The 23,450-nt window shown below is 45.9% G+C and overlaps 1 protein-coding gene across 2 annotated transcripts in view; it reads left to right on the top strand.

The window, feature by feature from the left end:
* ODF1 (outer dense fiber of sperm tails 1) overlaps positions 1–21,984 on the top strand; it is a 35,373-nt gene extending 13,389 nt beyond the window's left edge. Inside the window, exons 1-2 of one of the 2 annotated variants that reach the window (XM_003821724.4) lie at positions 12,028–12,511; positions 20,904–21,984. In XM_003821724.4, coding sequence (XP_003821772.1) covers positions 12,192–12,511; positions 20,904–21,345 — 762 coding nt within the window. In that variant the 5' untranslated portion in view covers positions 12,028–12,191 and the 3' untranslated portion in view covers positions 21,346–21,984. Of the gene's footprint in view, positions 1–12,027; positions 12,512–20,903 lie in introns of those variants that run through there. The other variant, XR_008626455.1, reaches the window with a different exon arrangement.
* The last annotated feature ends 1,466 nt before the right edge of the window (positions 21,985–23,450 follow it).

The following is a 23,450-nucleotide window of genomic DNA, read 5'->3' on the forward strand; positions in this document are numbered from 1 at the left end:
AGGGTGGTTTATGTAACCTGAGTGCACTGGTTCAGTGTGTCAGTGACATTATCATACATCTATTCAAATCACTCATTCTTTTTTTTTTTTTTTTTTTTGAGATGGAGTTTCACTCTTGTTGCCCAGGCTGGAGTGCAATGGCGCGATCTCGGCTCACTGCAACCTCCGCTTCCCAGGTTCAAGCAATTCTCCTGCCTCAGCCTCCAGAGTAGCTGAGATTACAGGCATGCACCACCATGCCCGGCTAATTTTGTATTTTTAGTACAGACGGGGTTTCCCCATGTTAAGGCTGGTCTCGAACTCCTGACCTCAGGTGATCCGCCTGCCTCGGCCTCCTAAAGTGCTGGGATTACAGGCGTGAGCCACTGCGCCCGGCCATATCACTCATTCTTTATCCTGCCCATCTATCAGCTCACACGTCAGCATGAATAGAGAAGTAGGACTGAGTGCAAGCACCGACCTAGGTCCTACCTAGGACAGGGGTTGTCAGGCCCCTTGCACTGTCTTCTTGAAGGTACTAGCAGTAGGAGAATCCTTGGAAACCTCCAAAAGGGTACGTTCTGGCTCAGAGTCAGGAGAGGCAGGAGGGAAGCTGGTCCCATTCTTTGCAGAGCTTTGACAACTCCACCCAGGAGGGAATTGATGGGACAGGAGGAGGGACAGGTGCCTGGCAGAGCCCTCAGGAGCACAAGCCTTCCTTTCTGATCCTGATGGATCCCACTGCCTGCCCTAGCTCTACATCACCCCTCTTCGCTTCTCCCCATCAGCACAGTCTCTGGCCTGTTCCCCATCAATCCATTCATCCATCCTCATTGAGCCACAGACACTGTGCTGGGTACTATGGATGTGGATGTGCAGAGCAGGTCTAGGAAATGGCCAGGAGTGAGTCAGACATGTAAGTAAACCATTACAACTATGATGCCTGCCATGAGACAAAGGCCCGGGCACTTAGGGGCACATTACGGGTGAACAGAAGAGGCTGACCCCAGGGAAGTGGTATTCAAGTTGAGATCTGAATGGTGAGTAGGGTTAGCTGAGTGGAGAAGGTTCAAAGTGTGGAGGATGGCAGAGAAACAGCTTTGCCAAGGCACTGAGGTGGAAAGGGCGAGGTGTGTCCTACCTCTGCCATCAGTACTCACTTTCTCCTTGGGAACTTCTCCCACTGTCCCCATCCCCACCACACCCACCCTGAGTCTGAATGAGCCATGGAGCCGTGGCCTCGTGGGAAACCCCATGGAAACCCCGTCTCTACTAAAAACACACAAAAAATTAGCTGGGTATAGTGGCGGGCGCCTGTAGTCCCAGCTACTCGGGAGCCTGAAGCAGGGGAATTGCTTGAACCCGGGAAGCAGAGGTTGCAGTGAGCCGAGATCGCACCACAGCACTCCAGCCAGGCAACAGAGTGAGACTCCATCTCAAAAAAAAAAAAAAAAAAAAAAAGATTTAGGAGGCGAACTGTTCCAGGAGATGATAGAAGCTGATGAGATCTGGGAGGGAAGTGCTGAGGTGATGGTAATTGAAGGCACATAAATTAAAAAGCTGAGAACCTACCTGGATGCCAGCCTGGTAGCTGGCAGGAGTTGGTGGGGAGAGAGAGAATGATCTGCAGAGGAGAGGGTAGGAGAATTGGATGGAAAGGCCCCATCCACTACCACAGCCCCTCCTGCCCTGGTCATGACCATGAGAAATCCACGGGAAAGCCAGGGGAGGCTTGTGCAGGCTCTGGACATGCTCCTTCCTCCTTCCCTGCCTCTGATGGTGCAGGGGGACAGAACTTTGAGAAACATCAGGAAAACACACTCCAGTTTTATTTATATAAGAGATCAACATGTGTTTGCAAGACTAAGGGTAAATGAAATTTTAACAGAGAAAGACAAACTCAGGCATTAGTAGTGGTCTGACTGTACCCCTGAAGGAGTAACTTGAACAGTATTGAACACCTTTCTTTGGGTGGTGTCCACCATGGTCAAGCCCTGCAGCCTTCTGCTGGCCTCCCCAGTTGTTTCCGGGAGCTCCGTGGGATGTCTCTAGAAGCTTACAACAGCCCTCGCCAGCCCTGCTAGGAGTCCACCACTTTGCCCATCTCCTCCTCTGGCTTACTTCGTGGAGGTTCCTGGTCCTCTAGCCTAGAAGTCATCCATGGATTTCTGGCCACATTCCCAGGGCAGTTCCGAGGTCTCTGACATCATTGCCAAGGGTGCCATCTCCTGGGGCTTCCAGCAGGGGTGCTGCCTCTAGCAGCTTCTCCAGAGCAGCAGTGTTCCTGAATGCCTCTGTTAGCACAACTGGGACCTCTCCCAGGTCGGCTCTGGGAAACCGGGGCCACTGTTAATGTGCCAGAGCTTTGCTCTGTTCTCTGGAGCCTCCAAAGCACCAAAGCCATCCCATGTTTCATGTCAACGTGGGAAGACTGCTTCCCTCCTCATTGTGTGTGATTCAGCAGTTAGCTGGGGCACCTCTGGCCCTGGCAACTGATAAGCTAGGCCCCACTGTGGGATCTCAAGGCAGTCGCTGAGATCTCTAGAGGAGACTGGCATCTCACAGTCACCTCTCGGCCTGAGCTGCTGGTCACATTTAGCTCTGCTCATGGCCCCTCCCCATCTCCCACATGCAATCTTCTGTTCCATACCAGCTTGATGCCACCATGAACCTTAGCTCAGGCTTTGATTTTTCTTGGAAAAAACTCCACTTATATAAGTGGTCTGTGAAATATGCTAGGTGTTACTGAACATTTAGGAGCCAGACCTAACAAAATACTTAAATGGATCACAACTTGGCTGAAGACAGGATCCTACTACATATGATTTTTTTCCATTTCTTTTCTTTTTTTGAGACAAAGTCTCAAAAAATCGCAATGTTGCCCAGACTGGTGGCTGGTCTGGACCTCTTGGGCTCAGGTGATCCTCCCACCTCACCCTTCCAAGTAGCTGGGACTACAGGTGTGCACCGCTGTACTCCAGGTACATACAGTTCCTCTTCTTGTTCTTTCTTCCTCCTCCCTCTCCCCCTCCTCCTCTCCCTCCTCCCCCTCCCCCTCCCCCTTCTCTTCCCCCTCTCCCTCCTCCTCCCCCTCCTCCTCCCCCTACTCCTCCCCTCCTCCTCCCCCTCCTTCTTCTTCTTCATCGTCATCATTGTCATTGTCATCATCTTGTTCTGTCACCCAGGCTAAAGTGAAGAGGCATGACCACAGTTCACTGTAACCTCCACCTCAAGGCCTCAGGTGATCTTCCCACTTCAGCCTCTCATGTATCTGGGACTACAGGCGTGTGCTACCACATCCAGCTAATTTTTAAATTTTTTGTAGAGGCAGGGGTCTTCCTATGTTGCCCAGGCTGCTCTCCAACTCTTGGGCTCAAGGGATCTCCCTGCCTCGGCCTCCCAAAGTGCTGGGATTACAAGCGTGAGTCACTATGCCTGGCCCAATTTTGAAATTTCACTTATAACCGGGAAACTTCTCTCCTCCTTTTTTCTTTATTTTTATTTTTAATAGAGATGGGGTTTTGCCATGTTTCCCAGGCTGGTTTTGAACTCCTGAGCTCAAGTGATCCGCCTGGCTTGGCCTCCCAAAGGGCTGGGATTAGAGGCGTGAGCCACTGCACCTGGCCCCTCCTTCTTTCTTTTACACGCTCACATGTGTATGCACACACATTATTCACAACTGGATTTTGAGCTCTTAATTTCAACTTCCTTCTCTTTTCAGATCCACAGTTGCTATTGACCTTTGAGGTATTTACTATAAGAATGAATGGAATAATAAATTAGTGAATGGTTAAAACAGGAGCACCCTCATTGGAGAGCAGGTCCCAGAAGCTGTGAAGAACCCAGGGCTCCACAGTTACAGAGGGTGGTCCACAACGGCAGCCTTGCTTTCTGCATTCAAGACCCCTCGGCCCATGTCCCCCATTGCCAGGTTCCTGGAAGAGAGGACTTGGTTGATCCAGCTGTTATTGGGTTCTCTCTTGGTGCAGAAACTTGCACCCAGTGGGGGGCAGGTCATGTTTTAGAAGGATTCCTGTCAGAGCCCCTCCCAACCCCTTCCCCATGGGTAGGAGTTCAGTTTTTAAAGAAGGGAATTGCTGGATGGACAGATTTCCCAAAAGCTCTGTAACAAAGTTCTGCAATGTGAGACTGAATTGCTTTAGGAAAAGCAAAGTGATTGTGGCTTTGAGGCACTGTGCAGCTAGAACTCTGAATTAAAGCCGCGAGTCTCAACATGTGATCCCCAAAACCCTTTCAGGGGTCTGAGAGGTCCTTCCTTCATCAATTGCACATCTGTGTAAGGCTGGATTTTCTTCTGTATTTAAACCAAAAAAAATATTGCAACAGATTGAAGGCAGAAGATATTTCAGCTGCCCTCTGTGAAACCAGACATTAGAAAATGTAAAAATGTAAAACAATGCCCCCATTCTCAGTTTTTTGTGAAAACACTATTCCCATAAAAAGATGTTATTTGTGCTAACATGTAATGGGTTCACTGTCATTGATTTTTAAATGAATACATATTTTGTATATTTCACAGTTTTAATTCCTAATATGGTCCATATCGATAGATAAAACCTACATAACAAAAAGCTCTTTGGGATCCTCGATAATTGTTAAGGATGTCAAGTGGTCCTGACACCAAGAAGTTTGAGATACTAAATGAGAAGAAGACAGGTTTCACGCTCCCCTGTCTGTCTTCTTTTCTGTCGCCTCCTCCTCCTTGGGCCATCCAATCCCGCTATTCATAGAGACCCTGGGTCTTGTCCTCTCTCCAGCTTTTAGCACCAGGAGCCCCACCTTGTTCTTCCCCTGCTGGGCTCCTGCGGGGAGTTGAGAAGGAGTCAGTGATCAGAATGTACTTCAGCTCCTGGGAGCTTTACCTAGAAAGCTGAGTCAGACAGAACAGTAGGTAAAAAGAGGGCTTTGGACTCCATGTTCTCTGCTTAAAAGCAACCCCAGCTGGAGGTAGAAAATTTGGGTAGAAAATCCATTCCCCATGCAGAGAACCCCTGGCAGAATGGCTCTCCGCTGTGAGGATGTTTTGTTCTGAAATTTTGGTATGCATTGACAAAGACAGTAGATGCTCCTCTACAAAATAAGCATCCACGCCATGCAAGGGAAAGTATTCTTGGCGAGAAATGTTCCTTTGGGAGAGAGGAAAACTTCTACTACCAAGAGGAGAGAGGAGCTGTGAATCACTTGCAGGGGCAGGTAGGAAGCAGCCCCACCCATCACAAGGTGGCTGCAGGCGGGACACAGGGGTGTCATGGAGCAGAAAAGCACTTTACTCCATGTGAACAAAAATGTGCAGCAAGTCCAGCTCTAGGTGTGCAGATAATGATCAAAGCACGGAACCTGAAATCCTAATGTTTGAGTTCAATTTCTCCTTCATCTTTAAGGGGTAAAGTCAAGTGAAATTTTCTTCTCAAGGATCATTACTCTTCCAAGACAAAGCGCTGACTGCCCATGTGGAGCCCTGGCTCTGCCACTTCCTGTGTGAATGTTCTGCCTCAATGTTCTTGTCTATAAAATGGGGATCATAACTGGCCGGGCGTGGTGGCTCACGCCTGTAGTCCCAGCACTTTGGGAGGCCGAGGCGAGCAGATCACAAGGTCAGGAGTTCGAGACCAGCCTGGCCAACATGATGAAACCCTGTCTCTACTAAAAATATAACATTTAGCCAGGCTTGGTGGAAGCTATTTGGGAGGCTGAGGCAGGAGAATTGCTTGAACCCGGGAGGCGAGGGTTGCAGGGAGCCGAGATTGCACCACTGCACTCCAGCCTGGGTGACAGAGCGAGACTCCGTCTCAAAAAAGAATAAAAACAATGGAGATAATAATAGTCCTACTTCATGAGGTCATTGTGAGGATTAGCCTGGCACAGACTCAAGCACTCATTAAATGTGAATATCATTATTAGTCAAGTAAGCATCTATTAAGAGATAGGCAGTTGTGGTGGTTGTAGTGGTAGGAATATAATATTTTTTAAACTCCCTCAAGTTAATCAGGCCACCAGCTGTGACAGAAGCAAGCCCTTCTGTTCCTAGGTAAACATGAAAATGTGCTTTTATGTTTGAATGACTCCAGTGTGAAGTTGAAAAAAAATTTTGGGGTCTCTGTTCTCATCAAGAACAATATAGACAGCCGCTAATGATTTTTCTTGGAGAATTCATGAGACTGAAAGCAAGGAGGGGGAAACACACAAGCGCAGGTGAGAGGGTAAGAAAGAGAAGAAACTATAGTTGTCACAAAGAATTCAGAACTTCTAATAAGACTTTTGGCCGGGCACAGTGGCTCACACCTATAATCCCAGCACTTTGGGATGCCAAGGTGGGAGTATCACTTGAGGCCAGGAGTTCGAGGCCACCCTGTGCAACACAGTGAGATCCTGTCTCTAAAAAAAACAAAAAAACACTCCTTACTACCCTTAGAGGTTGCAAGGAAGGAATGCAAGTTTGCATCCCAGATATGGGTTCAGTCCTGGGCAAATCAGAGTGATTGGTCAACCTAACACCCCCATGTACTCCTCAAATCTTTTGTTTTGTTTTGTTTTGTTTTTGAGACAGAGTTTTGCTCTTGTCACCTAGGCAGGAGTGCAGTGGCGCGATCTTGGCTCATTGCAACCTTGGCCTCCTGGGTTCAAACAATTCTCCTGCCTCAGCCTCCCAAGTAGCTGGGATTACAGGCACGTGCCACCATACCAGACTAATTTTTGTATTTTTAGTAGAGACGGGGTTTCACCATGCTGGCCAGGCTGGTCTCAAACTCCTGACCTCAGGCGATCTGCCTGCCTTGGCCTCCCAAACTGCTGGGATTACAGGCATGAGCCACCATGCCTGGCCTAGTCCTCAAATCTTAATGAGGAACTTATTCATGTATTTATTTGGTATGTAAAATTCACATGATTCTTTCTCAATATCTGAATGATCTGCTGCAAGCAAAAGGAAAGCACACTCTGAACTGCTCTAGAGCTTTTAGACCCCACCAGGCGAAAGCAGCCTTTCCTCTGTAGTAACTTGGACCCTCAGGTTCACTTCTGTTGGGTGCAGCTGTAAGAGAATATACGAACACCCTCCTCCTCCTTATCCCTCACTGTATTTAGAAGGAAGATATTTGCTAAAGACCTTGTGGGCTGGGGAGAAAGGGGGGAGAAAAAATTACGCTAATCGGTATGGTTAGTCATAGGCGTATTGGCTATCCACACCAATAAGAGGGAATCTCAACCCATACACAAGCCCTAATTTCTTCCATACTTATCTGCCCAGGGTGCTATAGCAGAGATTTTCTACTTGAGTAGGAAGCTTTCTGGATGACTTGGGTTTTCCAAAGCTAAAGTTCTGAGATTCTGGCACCAGCGAAGCCTCTCTGGCTCCAGGGACAGTGTTCATGTAGGGGTCTTCCTGGGGATTTTCAGCCATTTTCCCTAGCGTGGGTCACTGTCGTTGATCCATACCCACAGGGCCTTCAGGATGGCTGCTGCCCTGATGCAGCTGGATCTGGGTTAAGAGGGAGGAGCTGAACTTGCTTGGGACAATGTCCACTGGAGCCACAGCTGACTTGCAAGGTCAGCCTGGAATGGCCATCTGTGGGTAGATCCAGGGCACAAGCTGTCATCTCAGTTGGGTTCTTTAAATACGAGAAACAGAAACTGACTGGGTAACTGACTGGAGCTTATTGGAAAGATGTGCAGGAGCTCTCAGGCCCAAAGAGAAGCCAGGGACCAACTTGAAAATTATGGAACAGGGACGTAACTAAGGTGTAGTCTCCTAGGGTGCACTGTCAGAATGAATCAGCTCCAACTGTCTTCAGGCTTTATGTCTCTCCGCTAAAGATCAAATTCCCAGAAGACAGTCAGATCGGCCAGCTTTGGTTTCATGCCTGCCCTTTGGCTAGGCAACTTACTGGCAGCACTCAATGGTGGAGGGTGGGAGTGGGGAGCGGAGAAAGTTATTTTACCAAAAGAAGGTGCCGTGGATGATGGACAGACCAAATTCCAGATGTCCCTTCCAGGGAGACTTCCCCAATGGCCTGCTTAGGGGGATGGCAGGGGCCAAAGGTGGGCTTAGCAATTCAGTACACAGCTGATTTCTTGAGAGTACAATATCAGAAAGTGTTTCATTATAAAACTGGTGATATCCTCATAGAAGAAATTTGGAAATCACAGAAAAGTCTAGAAAAAATAATTTTAAAAGCCATCTATGATTCTACTAGCCAGAGTTAACCACAGCTAATTTTTCAGGGTGTTTCTCTCCTTTTTTTTTTTTGTGACAGGGTCTCACTCTATTGCCCAGGCTGGAGTGCAGAGGTGCAATCATAACTCAATGTAGCCTAGAGCCTCTGGGCTCAAATGATCCTCCCTCCTCAGTTTCCTGAGTAGCTGGGACCATAGGCATGTGCCACCATACCTGGCTAATTTTTAAATATTTTTGTAGAAGATAGGGTCTCACTATGTTGCCCAGGCTGGTCTCAAACTCCTGGCCTCAAGTGATTCTCCCCACCTCGGCCTCCCAAAGTGCTGGAATTACAGGTGTGAGCCACCACACCTAGCCTATGGATTCTTTTTTACAGAGTTGAGGTCACACTGTGTGTATACTTTCATATTTGATGTTTAAGCACTGTGTATTGACCTAACAACTGTTAGAAAAGTGTCTTTGTAACATTGGTCTGGTGACTAGACTTGAGCTGTAGCTGTGCTACCTGCTGGAAGAGGCAGAGGGGACCTTCTTTGGCTCATGATTTCACCAACATTGGGGACCAAGCAAGTGTTGCCGAACTTGGGAAAGTGCCAAAACCTGCCTTCCATCCAGAGGAGGTTCTATCCGGACACCATCCAAGGTGAATTAGAGCTTCCATGGACATAGTCCTGCATACGGAAGGTCCTAGTTCCATATTAGAATCCATATTAGAGTCCTTCTGATATGAATAGATCACATTTCCATCTCATCATTAAAGAAGACACTACCTTTATTTAGTCACTTAAAATGATAAGAATATACTTCATGGTGAAGAGTAAAATCACTAGGAAGGGACGGGAGTGGTGACTCATGCCTGTAATCCCAGCACTTTGGGAGGCCAAGGTGAGCAGATGGCTTGAGCCCAGGAGTTTGAGACCAGCCTGGGCAACATGGTGAGACCCCATTTCTACAAAAAATACAAAAGTTAGGCAGGCATGGTAGTGCATGGCTATAGCCCCAGCTACTGGGGAGGCTGAGGTGGGAGGCTCACCTGAGCTCAGGAGGTCAAGGCTGCAGAGAGCACACGCCACTGTGCTCCAGCCTGGGTGACAGAGTAAGACCCTGTCTCAAAAGAAAAAAAGAAAAATCACTAGGAAGGTGGGATAATGGGAGAATCCTAGTTGAAATATAGCTATACCCATCTTAATAATGTACCATGTATACACAGATGTGTGTATTTAGGCACCTGAACTTGTGTATATAATAATATTAAACTGAGAGCTTGCCTGCTTCAATCTTTGCTGACATTTGCTAAGGGATAGAATTCAAGGTGATATAAGAATTCTGTGTCACCTGGAGCTAGAGAAATCTGTACAACTCCTGCAATTAACTCTCAGGAAAGAGTAGGCCATGTTTCTATTAGTAGGGTCCACCCCTCAGAATCAAATCACAGTGGAATCACTTTTAAAGAGGTCAGAATTTGTCCATAGAGGAGAATCATTCAACTTTGCTTTTTGACTCATTCCACGTGACTCAAGGGGCCAGCCTCTCATTCTAATGCCTCTAGGGACACTTGTTTGCTAAGACACATTATCTGCACAGAAAAGGGCCTCCTAAGTCAAGGCTGGGGAACATCGAGCCACTGGGAATGCCATGCTTGGTCTAGTGACTCCCAAGGGACTCCAGCTGAGGGGGCTGTCGCCTCTCTATTACTCCTTCTATGAGCCTTTCATGGACTCCTTCACTCTCCTCATTTCTACTTATTTTTCCCTGGGAGTCGGCTTCAGCTCTCTTTTTTAATTCTGAATTATCTTGTCCGTTTCCAGGGTTCCAACTACCTATGGAATTGTGGCTTCCTAATTTATATCTCTAGCCCAGGCTTTCCTCAAATTCCAGACCCTCTTATCCACAGGATACTCCAGATTTCTACCTTAAAGTTGTCACCAGCACCACCTGTTCACCAAATCCCCAAACTTACTCTTCTCCCTGTGTTATTTTTATCTCAGTGGCACCAAGAGTCTGCCAAGCTTGAAAGCTGGAAGTCACCACTGATTCCTCCCTCACTCCATCCTCACTCTGTTCACTAAATCCTGTTGAATTCACCCAGATGGTCATTCAGTGAGTATATTTCAAGCACCTGCTATGTGCCAGGCATTGTGTTAGGTATCTACTGCGAAGCAAAAATAGACAAGGTCCTTGCCCTCGTGGCTTACAGTCCAGCTGGGGAAACAATATCATGAAGGAAATGTGTCCTAAGTTATGAGAGTGTTTAGTCTGGGAGACAGAGAAGGCTTCCCCAAGAAAGGGGGAGATTTAAAGGGTGCCTTAAGAATTAAATGGATGAAAGTCATAGGTGGGGAGTTTAATTTCTAAGCAGGCAGAATGTCCTGTGTATGAGCTCTGAATGAGGTGGAAGGAATGAGGAATGTCCTTCAAGGGACTAAGGAACGGCCTCTGGAAAGTGAGTGGTCTTCCAGGAAGGCCATCGTGGCTGAGGGGTAATGAATTGCAATAATACTGGGATGGGAGAGGAGAGTGGGGAAGTGGGAGAGGCCCCATTGCTCAGCACCTGGTAAAGATTTTGGTCCTTTTTTTAAGAGGACAGAGAAGACTTTTAAGGTGAGTGGGATGGTGGGTGGGGAAGGTTGAGGAATGACAGATTTCTATATGAAAGTCACTCTGGCTACAATGTGGAAAATGGATTAGATGGGGCCTGGGCGGAGGTGGGGGAAGGTGTTCCCATTGGCTTCCTCCTTGCCATCCCCATAGCCATGATCCCCAGTCCAGATTTTTGTTGTCTCTTCTTGCCTTGCAGCAGAAAACACCACTACTATTGTCCCTAGCAACTTACCTTCAGTGTGGCTGTCTCACTTCTGACAAAAGAAAAGAAAATCAACAATCCTTCGTTGGGCTCAAAATAAAGTTCAGAGTCCTTAGTCTGGCTACAAGTCCCTTCAAACCTGGCCCTTGTCTCCCTCACCAGTGTCACATCCAACCACTTGTCATCAATACCTGAGCTCTAGTTCATACAAGGGAGACTCGAGAGCTGGATCGCAGTTTGAGGTGAAAGGCCCAGAGGAGTAGAGGCACCGAGAGCCAAATCTGAGGCCGAATCAGAGGTCTAGGATGTTAACTGAACAGAAAGTAAAGGAAACTGGCCAAAGCGGGGGTTTCAGGCAGTTGGCTTCCAGCACCTTCAGGCGGTTGTCTACAAGAACATCAAAGACCAACATTTGGGAAGCACTCAGGGACAAAGCATCTGGAGGCTTGGATGCAAGACCAAAGGTGTACTTGATGGGAGGTAGTTCCCCAGGACAGGCCCCCGAGGACTGACAGATGGGAGCTTAAGGACAGGACCCCCAACCAGTAGAGAAATGAGGTTCCCGAACAGCCATGACCACAGCTGGCAAAGAATGGGCAGGACTCAGAGACTTGTAACTCAGAAGGTCAAGGACAATGGCTGACTTGAGGATGACTTGGTAGGAGGAGAATGATGAGAACATTCTTTATATTCTACCTGTCTGGAGACAGAATGAATTCTAGAACAAAAGGAGCAAGGCCAAGCTTCCAGTCAAGGCTAGAGCTAGAAGGTCGTGGAGAAAGGCGTGGGCAGCTCCTGCCTTCGCCTGCACCAAGTTCAACAAACACACAGTCATAGCCATGGCTGGTCCCCAGAGCACACACAAGGCAAGGATGTTAGTGGCCAGCCCCATGCACCCCGATGAGGTGTGCTCGCTTGGGAGACCCATCCTCCTTGAAGGTGAGTGAAATCTCAACACGAGTATGGTTCTGAGAGTAGCTCTGTAACTCTGAGGATGGTCTCTGGAGACCATGACTGTGTACAGTTCACATGGTAACCAGAAGACTATGACATACTTCAGAAGGTGGTGAGGTCATAGAACACAAGCTTTAAAGTAAGTGAATCATGTGTGCCTCATTTATTTTTAAAAGCAACTTCTGAGAAGGGCTTAGAACAAATTTTTTCCCTGAGTGCCATTTCCCAAAGGTACTCACAGAACAATCAGGTGTGACCATAATGGCTGCACTGAGTTGTCTCTTGGACAGTGTCAGAAGGGACATAAAGAAGGTGGACAGAGAACTAAGGCAACTGAGATGCATTGACGAATTTAGCACACGGTGCCTGTGCGACTTGTATATGCACCCCTATTGCTGCTGTGACTTGCACCCATATCCGTACTGCTTGTGCTATTCCAAGCGATCACGCTCTTGCGGCCTGTGTGATCTCTACCCATGTTGCCTGTGTGATTATAAGCTTTACTGTCTGCGACCATCTCTCAGAAGTTTGGAGAGGAAAGCCATCAGAGCCATAGAAGATGAGAAGCGAGAGCTTGCCAAGTAAAATAACTTATTTTTAAATTTTTATAGTCGGTATATTAGCCTTATAAGTTGGAATAAGGAAAAATATGTGACAATCAATAGTTGAACAAAGATTAAAAGGGTTCAGGATAATGACCCTGGTGACTTAGGAAAGATTTAAGGAAAGAAGAGTAAATGAGTCCATGATGGGAATTGTAGGGTTCTCAAAAGACAATGTAATGATGTCGATTGGCAAGGTCGTCGGTGGTTTATAGCAAGAATGCCAGTATGATAAATAATGCGGCTTTAATGAAGGGAAGAAACAGGGGATGTCATTAAAAAGCCATTGGAAGCAGCAAACTAAACATTTTTCCTGGTTATGAGTAAAGTGATTTGAGTATATTTGGACTTACAGAAATGACTACAGGAGAAGTAATAATAATAGATCAAATCCTTAATGTGTGCCAGAGGCTTTACAAGCAGGAGAGCAAATTGAACAACAGAGGCATTGCCTTGGTTTTGTGGGAATATCACTCTCCTATCCCCCTACTCCAGACAAAGACTTACCTTGTATCTGGAATTAGGTCTATCATGTAGGCCTCCCCTCTAACTCTAGCAAAGATCTTGCAAATAAACTATGGGACTGAGTTGTAGCTTTCAGGATAGACTTGAAAGGCTTTTTAATTGAATTGGGTAATTAAAAAGAGTCAGTTTTTAAAAAAAATTTTTGTTTTGGATTATATTTTCTTTTTGCCTGGAGAAACCTTTCCTTTTCTTTTTACATATGCCATTTAATCTGTTACTGTTGATGAAAAAGATGGTTGAAAGTGCTGTCCCTGGTTAAATAAATAATACATTCATGCACTGGAATCATAAGTAAATATGGAAAGGATTGATGAAGCATCTTACATATTGATGTATTAAGTCAAACAAGCAAAGTGCAGAAAAACTGATGACAGATGACAGATAGATAGATAGATACAGTCTCTTGACAACAGTGACAGTGATGTTTCTTTGGAAAAAGCAATAGGAGGCCGGGTGCACTGGCTTATACCAGTAATCCCAGCACTTTGGGAGGCGGAGGCGGGCAGATCACCTGAGGTCAAGAGTTCGAGACCAGCCTGGCTAACATGGTGAAACCCCATCTCTACTAAATACAAAAAAAAAAAAAATTAGCCAAGTGTAGTGGCAGGTGCCTGTAATCCCAGCTACTCGTGAGACTGAGGCAGGAGAATCACTTGAACCTAGGAGGCAGAGGTTGCAGTGAGCCAAGATTGCACCACTACACTCCAGCCTGGGTGACAAAGTGAGACTGTCTCAAAAAAAAAAAAAAAAAAAAAAAGGATAATTATTGTCTAGGTCACCAGCCTCCAATGGTCAGGAATGAACCTCCCTCATAGCCTGGGAGCTTTCACCTATAAATTCATCTATACTCTTTGAACCAATGTTTGTTTTTATTTCTTAGGGTATCAAGTTACATAAATTGCTCACACTGTGAGGCAGGGGCTCTTTTTAAAATATTTGGACCAAGTTAAGGTTTCCTTGTGAGCAGATCAGTATCCACTCTCCTCCTACTTTTGGATACTTGAATACCCTTGTCCAGGTCTTTCCAGCCTCTGTCTCCTGGCTTCTCTCCTATCCCCAGACTCTACTGATTAAAATCCCTCTCTGTCCTGTGCTGTCTACTCTCTTGATGCCTCTTTCAGAAGCCTTGTTTCTTGGCATGCAGTAGAAACAGCTTCAAGCTTAATTCTCGGCAGTGTAGTTTAGGCAAGAGGTAATGTTTTCTCCGGTTTGTGATGCTCTTCCTGACAGCGTCTGGGTCTTTGCCTATTTTTTTCTGTGCCTGCAGGCAATATGTGAAGCTGGTGATGTCTTTACATTAATTTCTGGATTTCGGAAATGATAACTCCAAGTCCATTGTAGAAATGACCTCAGGCTTGTCCTCTTTATCTCTTCCAATTCACACCACCTTGTGAAATTTCTATGCTCTATTTCTGACAACTTGACATTTCACTCTCCAGAAGGGCTTAGTGTCACTTGCAAACCTAAATATTCAATTTTCCTGAATATGGGTGAAAATGTTAAACCCTAATTCTAGCCTCAGTCCCAGAAGGCCCCCAATGTAGTATTTTTTCTTCTAGTGCAGTGCCTTTTATTCTTATCTCTAAGCTAGCGCCTGATCCATAACTAAATAGATGCAGAAATATCATGTTGATTCAATTTTTTAAAACAATCTTTGGTGTGAAAGCTTGCCCAAGGCTTTTTGAGTTTAGAATTCATATTCACATGACCTTCCTCCCCTTTAAAGAATGCAAGGGGGTTGGTTAGTTATGACATATCCTTTCAGATGGCAGGCTGTGTTGTCCAGAAGGTTCTTTGCCCAATATGAAGTAAAGACTCTCTAGTCTATAGTTGCCTTGGCCCCCTTGAAACTGTTTTTCTGTGTCACTGGGTCCTGGGTCCCAGTCAATCTGCTGTGTCTCTGGGTCCTCCTTTAATAACTGGTAAAAAGCCTCAGCCAACAATTTCTTAATTGATCCCACAGGTTTCTTGAGCACTCCTGACTATATGTTATTTGATTGATGCGTGTGTGTGGTGTTTTCTTAGACTGGGCATAGAAAATCCAATCCAAGCTGGGTGCAGTGGTTCACACCTGTAATCTCAGCACTTTGGGAGGCTGTAATAGGAGAATTGCTCAAGTCCGGGAGTTTGGGACCAGCCTGAGCAACACAGGGAGACCCCATCTCTATAAAAATTAAAATAAAAAAATTAACCAAGCGTGGTGGTACATGCTTGTGGTCCCCGGTACTCAGGAGGCTGAGGTGGGAGGACTGCTTGAGCCTGGGAGGTCAGGACTGCGGTAAGCCATGATTATGCCACTACACTCCAGCCTGGGCAATAGAAAGAGACCCTGTTTCAAAAAATAAATAAATAAATAAATAAAAGAAAATCCAATCCATTTCCATTCTTTATTGGGCAGCTGCTTCAGAAGACACCATGTTGGCAGTGTCTTCCTTAGTAGAGACCCAAGTAAGCACCTTTGTTTCTGTAGCTTCTTTGATATCCTCTTTTCCTCCCCAAGAGGCAGGCAGTGTCCCTGTCTCTTCCTCCCTCTTCTGGATTTAGAGGGACTGAGGGGACTGCATTGGTTTCCTTTGTCAGAAGCCATGCCACCAGCCTGATTTAAGTTGTAACTGATTCACCACCACATTTCATGGGCTTCCCTGCCCTCTGTCTTAGAGCCGGAGAAACAAAACCCAGACCCTCCTCAATCCTGCCCTAGGAGTTTATTATCTAATTCATGGGTGCCCCATGTGGCCAGGACACCAGGCAGTCCTCGTGAGCAAATGAACCTTGATTTACAGCTGTACTCTTTACCGGTACCTAGAAACGAATCCTGAGACCGTGTTTCTGTCCACATACCCAAGTGTCTGTGGTTGGCACGAATCTCAGTGAAAAATTCCCTTGAAATCCCCACACCAGGGGCACTCTCAAAACTTCAAAAATCTGCCTCCTCATTTCTTGGTTCCCCCTTCATGCTCTGAGGATGAGGTTTTCACTGAATCCACTCTTGCTTGGTGAGGCTGATGACAGTCAGGCCTCATGGTGAGCTCTTTGTGGATTTAGAGGTGCCTTGCCCAGGTCTAAGCCCTCAGAGAAAACATTCTAGTCTCTCTCATTCTCTGACCCAGAGGTCGGAGTATAAGTGAGCCCTATGGGGCTTTCTGGCTGGTGAAAGGCTGGCTCTTCCACTCCCACTGAGGGGAGCTCTCCCTTGTTAACCTCTGTGTCCTCTGCAGAAGTGGAAGTGAGTTGGGCCCTTGGCTGCCTCTCATCATAGACTCTTCACATCCATAGTTCTCAGAGCTCAGTCACCCCTTGGCTGTGGGGGTAAGAGTCTCTCCCCATCTAGGCCAAATGCATTGGTATGATTTGGTTTGACCTTGCTGTTTATTGATATAAGACTTAAAGCTTCAGATTAGGGCAAGTCCATGTAAGGTGGGGCCTGGTGCAGCTTGATTAAGAAGACATACACTTTATTGAGTGAAACTGTTCCTAGCACTTCATGTTCATTTAAGCCTTGTAACATGGGTGACATGTTGGGTGATATTATCTTGGTCATCTTACAGACAATGAAATAGAGTCAGGGGCCATGTTCTTGATCACTAGGTGGTGGCAGAGCCAAGACTTGAAGCTGTGTGTGCCCGAGTCTGGAATCCGTGAGCTTAATCTCTGGTCAGTGGTTCTCAAAGTGTGGCCCCTGAAGCTGATTAGTAGCATTACCTGCAGCATGTTAGAACTGCAGATTCTCAGCTCCACCCTAGACCTGCTAGCTCTGAAACCTCTGAAACTCTAGGGGTGGGATCAAGCCACCTGTGTTTTTTTTTGTTGTTGTTGTTGTTTTGTTTTGTTTTGTTTTGTTTTGTTTTGTTTTGTTGAGATGGAGTCTTGCTCTGTCGCCCAGGCTGAAGTACAGTGGTGTGATCTCGGCTCACTGCAACTTCTGCCTCCTGGGTTCAAGAGATTCTCCTGCCTCGGCCTCCTGAGTAACTGGGACTAGAGGTGCGGACAACCACGCCTGGCTAATCAGCCACCTGTGTTTTAACAAACCCTGCAGGAGAGTCAGATGCACCTGTGCCATGCTGCCTGGCTCCCTGCTGAGTGACATTGTCCTCAGTATCAACCCAAAAGCCTGGAGAAGAGAGAAAAGGCTGGAAAATAAAAGAAAAGGAGAAGAACGGAGAAGAGAAGGAAAAAGATGTGTTGGAAAGAGAGGGATCGAGTTTAAATGGGTCTTTGGGATGGGGCTAAATTCAGGAGAAAAAGCAAAGTACTCCAATGAAGCCTAGAGGAAGGCCTGCCCCACCTGGTTCCCTGATAGAGGTAGACATTTTTCACATCTTCATTACTTTATTCATGACCAGGTTAAATCTGATTTTTATCTTTGAGAAGATGGCTGGGTATGCAGCTGATCATTGCTGTGGGCAGCATGTTTCATATTCGGGAGTTTGGTTGTACATCCGGGTGAAATTTAGCATTAGTAGGGAGGAGAGGAGGCCGCACAGAGCAGCAGACACAGGCACTGGCTGTCTGCTAGCTTTCCCCAGCTTTCCTAAGAGGCTGCTGCAAAGGAGCTGATTTCCCTATGTTTATTGAGGCTAAGCTTCGCCCCCATGATAACAAGTATAGGAGGCAAACTCCCTTTGTGCAGAACCCCATAGAGCCATGGAAAATTCCAGGTGGGGTGATGGGGACATCACCAGGCAGGAGTCAAATTGCAAGTTCAGAGTTGAGTCTGATGAGTAAAATGTGGCTTCTGCAGTTTCCCCTAAACCAACACATCTTCCCTGATAACCACTGACTTAGAAGCAAGAAGAAAAAGAAGTATGATCTGGCCAAGACTTTTTGGGCGACTTCCTGAAGACATTTGTGAGATCCTTGTGTGCTGTCGCAGAGCCACAGGAGCCAAAGTGACCAGAATAGAGAAAAAAGAGGAACCCAAGCAACAAAATACATGAAATTGTGCCCTGGGACCCAGGTTACTTAGAGATGAATCTGGGCGCTGACTTGGGCTTATAGACCTGGCTCCCAGATCCAGCTTCTGTGGAGGTCAAGAGGGCTTTGCCAAAACCAGCTGTGGCCATAGCCAGGGCCACTAGCAAGGACTCCTAGTTGGGGCCCTTGGCCCTCCTTTAGGAGGCCCGGCTGCATCGTCCTGGTGGGATTTGATGTTTCTCATCTCATATGAGAAGATCTGAGCTGAACAGGAGAAGTTTGATTCTCAGACCATGCACACACCGTGGGAGAGTCTTGAAAGGCCCAGAGAGTGCCCATCTTGCTCTGTGCTTCCCCTTGGCCTTGGCTGCTCTGGCTTTAAGCCTGTAATCTATCCAGAGAGGGTACCATGCCTGGAGTTTGGGCTGGTTCCCTGAATCTTTGTGAGCTATTTTCTGCCCATCCAGCAAGATAGAGTGCTTGTTCTCCTGCTTACCTCACAAAGATAAAGATTTCAAACAGTTCAAAATTCTCCTACTTCTCGTTAGTGTGGCATAGGGTACCCTGGCACACCCAGGGCAAGAAAGACAATCATGCCCCATGCCATCCCCAGGTTTCATGGGGCCAGAGGTAGAAATGGGGCTGAGGCCGGGCGCGGTGGCTCACGCCTGTAATCCCAGCACTTTGGGAGGCTGAAGTGGGCGGATCACAAGGTCAGGAGATCGAGACCATCCTGGCTAACACGGTGAAACACCTTCTCTACTAAAAATACAAAAAATAATTAGCCGAGCGTGGTGGCGGGCACCTGTACTCCCAGCTACTCAGGAGGCTGAGGCAGGAGAATGGCGTGAACCTGGGAGGCGGAGCTTGCAGTGAGCAGAGATCGCCTCACTGCACTCCAGCCTGGGCAACAGAGCGAGACCCCGTCTCAAAAAAAAGAAAAAAGAAAAAAAAGAAATGGGACTGAATACAGTCCTCTGGGTGTATTACACAAGTTGTTTCTGTTTGCCTCAGTGTCTTCTGGGACTGAGTTCTATTTGATCATTTTATAATTAGCCACTAAGAGTCTTGATCTGTAACTTTCAGTACAAGGGTAGTGAACACTCAAACTGTTAATCTAATCATGTTAGAGCTTAAGTGGAAAATACAGATAAAAATCAGTACGTATAGCATGATTTCATAAGAACACATACAAAACTCTCTCTCTACATGTATATAGAACTACACACACACACACACACACACACACACACAGACACATACTCACACACACACTCACATAAAGTCAAACACCAAAATGCTAAGGGTTATATGAGATGATAGGTATTTTTAAAATAGTCCATATGTTTACTTATCTGTATTTTGAGTCTTCTACAATCGACTTGTATAACTTATGTAACAAAAAGAAGTAACTGCATAAACAAAATTCAACATACAAAAGTGATATAGTGATAATTACATCTGCATCACAGTTATTATTGTAAAGATTAAATGAAATATGCCTTTAACATGCTTAGCACCTTCCACAGCACATTGCAAAAAAAAAAAAAAAAGAAAAGACAAAACCTTAACATCCTATGTGCCAAGTATTATTGTAAATATTTTCTTGCATTAACTGATTTAAGCCTCACAACAACCCTATGATGTAGGCTATTTTTATTGCCCCAGTTTTACAGATGAGGAAACTGAGGCACCGAGAAGTAAGTTATCCACATGTTAGAGCCAAGCTTTAAACCTCGATACTCCAGTTCCAGAGTCTGTTCTTAGGCACTTTGCTTTACTACCTCTTGACGGATCATAACTGATCAATTAGTGTGAGCTGCTGTTGTTGTTTTTATTAAGGATTTACACAATAGAATTAGTGAATAGCAACAAGGTAGGAACCACAGTAGCTCTGCAGTGAGGACAGAGGAGAGCCCTAATATGTAGCATTTTCCAATTTCCATGGTGTAAATATCCTCATCATGACTATGATTGATTTCAAGCTATCAGCGTGCAGTACTAACTGGGGATCGGGAAGAGATGTGCACGATCAGCTCTTGCTAGCTGATGTGATCCTGATTATGGACACCACTGAGAGGTTGTTCTGTATCTGATCAACACGGCCCCACCCAGCTGACTGCCTTTCTGCTGGTGCTAGCTGTCCAGAGGCTAGAGTGACTTCCCAGCCTGGAGGAGCCAGGCGCTGGGCAAAAGACTTTCACACAACACCAGCCTGGGCAGAGCCAGGCCAGGGCTCTCCTGCCATCATTGTTTGATTGAGCTTTCAGGCTGTCTCTGTGCAATTGCAAGAGGTAGCACCTGTCCCATGAACCAGTAGGGCTGGGTTCGAAAGCTGACAGCCATCTCTAAAATGCAGATTTTAAGTGGTATCTTATTAGTTATATCCCATTTTTTAATCTATATAAATATAAAATATAATTTTTATATAATTTAATTATAGTTATATACACAATTTAATTACAGTAATAATAATGAGAGTGGTAATAATTAAGCAGGATTTATAATGTACGAAGCACAGTGCTAAGTAAAATATCATAATCTCATCTAATCCTCCAATAGCCCTATATGATACAGGCATTATTATTATTATCTCCATTTTGCAGATGAGGAAACTGAGGTACAGAAGGGTTAAGGAACCTACACAAGGATCAATAATAAGAGGAGGAGCTGGTATTTAAATACAAGAGAAAGATTTGGAAGGGCAGGCAGCACGCATTCATTGTTAACAGCTGTGTACTTGCGGGCAGTGTGATTCGCATGGGTGGACTCACACTTTTTACTTCATGCATTTGTGTAAAGTTTATTTTCACAATGGCTAGTATTAACTTTGGCTATTTCAAAAGCTAGAAACCAAAATATTGCTTCTCAAGCTGTGTCTGGATTCTGAGGTCTGAGCTCCCTCCCACCCTATCCCTTTTCTCAATTCCAGACTGAGAAGAACAACAAATAGAATTCTGGCTTCCTCCTGCTGTAGCAGTAACATTTTAGGATCGGTGAATGTATGCGGTTTTGAACCTGATCAAGTCAAAGTTCGAGTGAAGGATGGAAAGGTATGTGTGTCGGCTGAGCGGGAGAACAGGTACGACTGCCTTGGATCGAAAAAGTACAGCTACATGAACATCTGCAAAGAGTTCAGCTTGCCGCCCTGTGTGGATGAGAAGGATGTAACATACTCCTACGGGCTCGGCAGTTGTGTCAAGATCGAGTCTCCTTGCTACCCTTGCACTTCTCCTTGCAACCCTTGCAACCCCTGCAACCCGTGCAGCCCCTGCAACCCCTGCAACCCCTGCAGCCCCTGCAACCCATGTGACCCTTGCAACCCGTGTTATCCCTGTGGAAGCCGATTTTCCTGTAGGAAGATGATTTTGTAAAGTGCGCATAGGAACCCATTACTTAATAGAAGTCAGTTACTCCAGCCAGGCAGCTCTCCCAATGTTTCTCCTCTCCTTCCCATGGCCCCTGTTGTTGAAGTACGTAGGAAACTGAATACATAACTGCAATCTGCTGGTGTTGTGTGAAAGTCTTTTGGTTAAACCCACTGCAGGAGCCCTGCAGAGTTAGTGAACATTGGAATAATTAGTGGATGGGAATAGAAGGACGATATGGTGAGATCCACCCTCCCATTCCCTCCTCCATACTCAACTACCTCCAAACTCCAGGAGAAGACACTCTTCTGGTGGGCATCCCCAGACATTGTTTTCCAGATGATCCAGTGAAATGGCCTAGCCCAGAAACCAAATGGTCAAAGCAGAAACAGATTAGTTAGAGTTGAAGGCAAACACTTTTTCAAAGCTACTGCAGTAGGGAGTCCTGGAAAGAGACTCCTCAAGCACAGTGGGGTTGTGGTTTTACTGGACAATGATCAGGATACAAAAACTACGGGGTGGTAGGTGGGACGAGGGGCATGTTTGTTGGCCAAGGCGGGGTGGCCATACAGCTTGTCATTTTTCAACATTCTTGTGGTTTGGGGGATTGGCCAGCTCTGGTTAGTATATGGATGCCAAACAAAACATTAAAAAAAAAAAAAAAGCATAAACATACCAGCTTTGGTTTGCAACTGGCTTGAGATTTATTACAACTATCTCTTTTTCTGTTTTTTTCTTTTATTTCTTTCTTTTTTTTTTCTTTTTTCTTTTTTTTTTTTTAAGACAGAGTCTTGCTCTGTCCTCTAGACTGGAGTGCAGTAGTGCGATCTCAGCTCACTACAACTTCTGCTTCCCAGGTTCAAGCGATTCTTCTGCCTCAGCCTCCTGAGTAGCTGGGATTTCAGGCGTGCAGCACCATGCGTGGCTAATTTTTGTGTATTTTTAGTAAAGACAGGGTTTCTCCCTGTTGGCCAGGCTGGTCTCGAACTCCTGACCTCAGGGGATCCACCGCTTCAGCCTCCCAAAGTGCTGGGATTACAGGCATGGGCCACCGTGCCCGGCCTCTTTTCTTTTTTTTAGACAGGGTCTTGCTCTGTCACGAAGGCTGGAGTGCAGTGGTGCAATCATGGCTTACTGCAGCCTTGATCTCCTGGGCTCCAATGATCCTCCCACCTCAGCCTCCTGTGTAGTTGAGACTACAGGTGCATGTTACCAAGGCAGGCTAAGTTTTGTATTTTTGGTGGAGACAAGATTTTGCCGTGTTGCCCAAGCAGGTCTTAAACTCCTAAGCTCAAGAAATCCGTTCGCTTCGGCCTCGCAAAATGCTGGGATTACAGGTGTGAGTCATTGAACCTGGCCTGTCTCCTTTCCTTAATTTCTGAAACTGCTTTTAGACACAGAAGTTCAATTCAAAGTTCAGGAGTGGAAAAGTACAGCTTTCACAAAATGATAGCGTAAGTCACCTGAACTCGGATCTGCCTGGAGGACACAGCCCATGAGCCATTCTTTATTACCAGGATTGAAATAAGTGTAAAGAAAGTACGAGATGATGGGGAAGAATCAGAATGAGGATACTGGCTGGTTTCAAACCTGACTCTCAGAGGGAACATAAAACCCTCCAGTTTGCACAGTAAGTTTCTTCATGAGTTTCAGCTGCATGTGGGTGAAGGCAGTAGTTCTCAGCATTGGCTGCACATGGGGATCACTGGGGGCGCTTTAAAAATATGGATGCCAAACAAAACATAAAAAAACAAAGCTAAACTAAAACTAAAAACTAGAAAAGGCAAAAATTAAAACAAAATACAGATGTCTATGTCCTTTCTCCAGATAATCTAATGTAATAGACTTGAGATGCAACCTGGGCATTGTGACTTTTAAAAGCTTCCCAAGTGATTTAAGAATGCAGCTAAGGTTGAGAAGCTCTGGATGGGATATTAAAGCTATCCCAGCCTTTTATTTTAAAAGCTTCCTTTAGGCCAGGCACGGTGGCTCTCCTCTGTAATCCCAGCACTTTGGGAGGCTGAGGTGAGAAGATCGCTTGAGCCCAGGAGCTCAAGAGCAGTCTGGGCAACATAGCAAGACCTCATCTCTACTAAAAATTTATTATTTTT

This window comes from Pan paniscus, chromosome 7 (genome assembly GCF_029289425.2).
Source record: "Pan paniscus chromosome 7, NHGRI_mPanPan1-v2.0_pri, whole genome shotgun sequence".
NCBI lineage: Eukaryota > Metazoa > Chordata > Mammalia > Primates > Hominidae > Pan > Pan paniscus.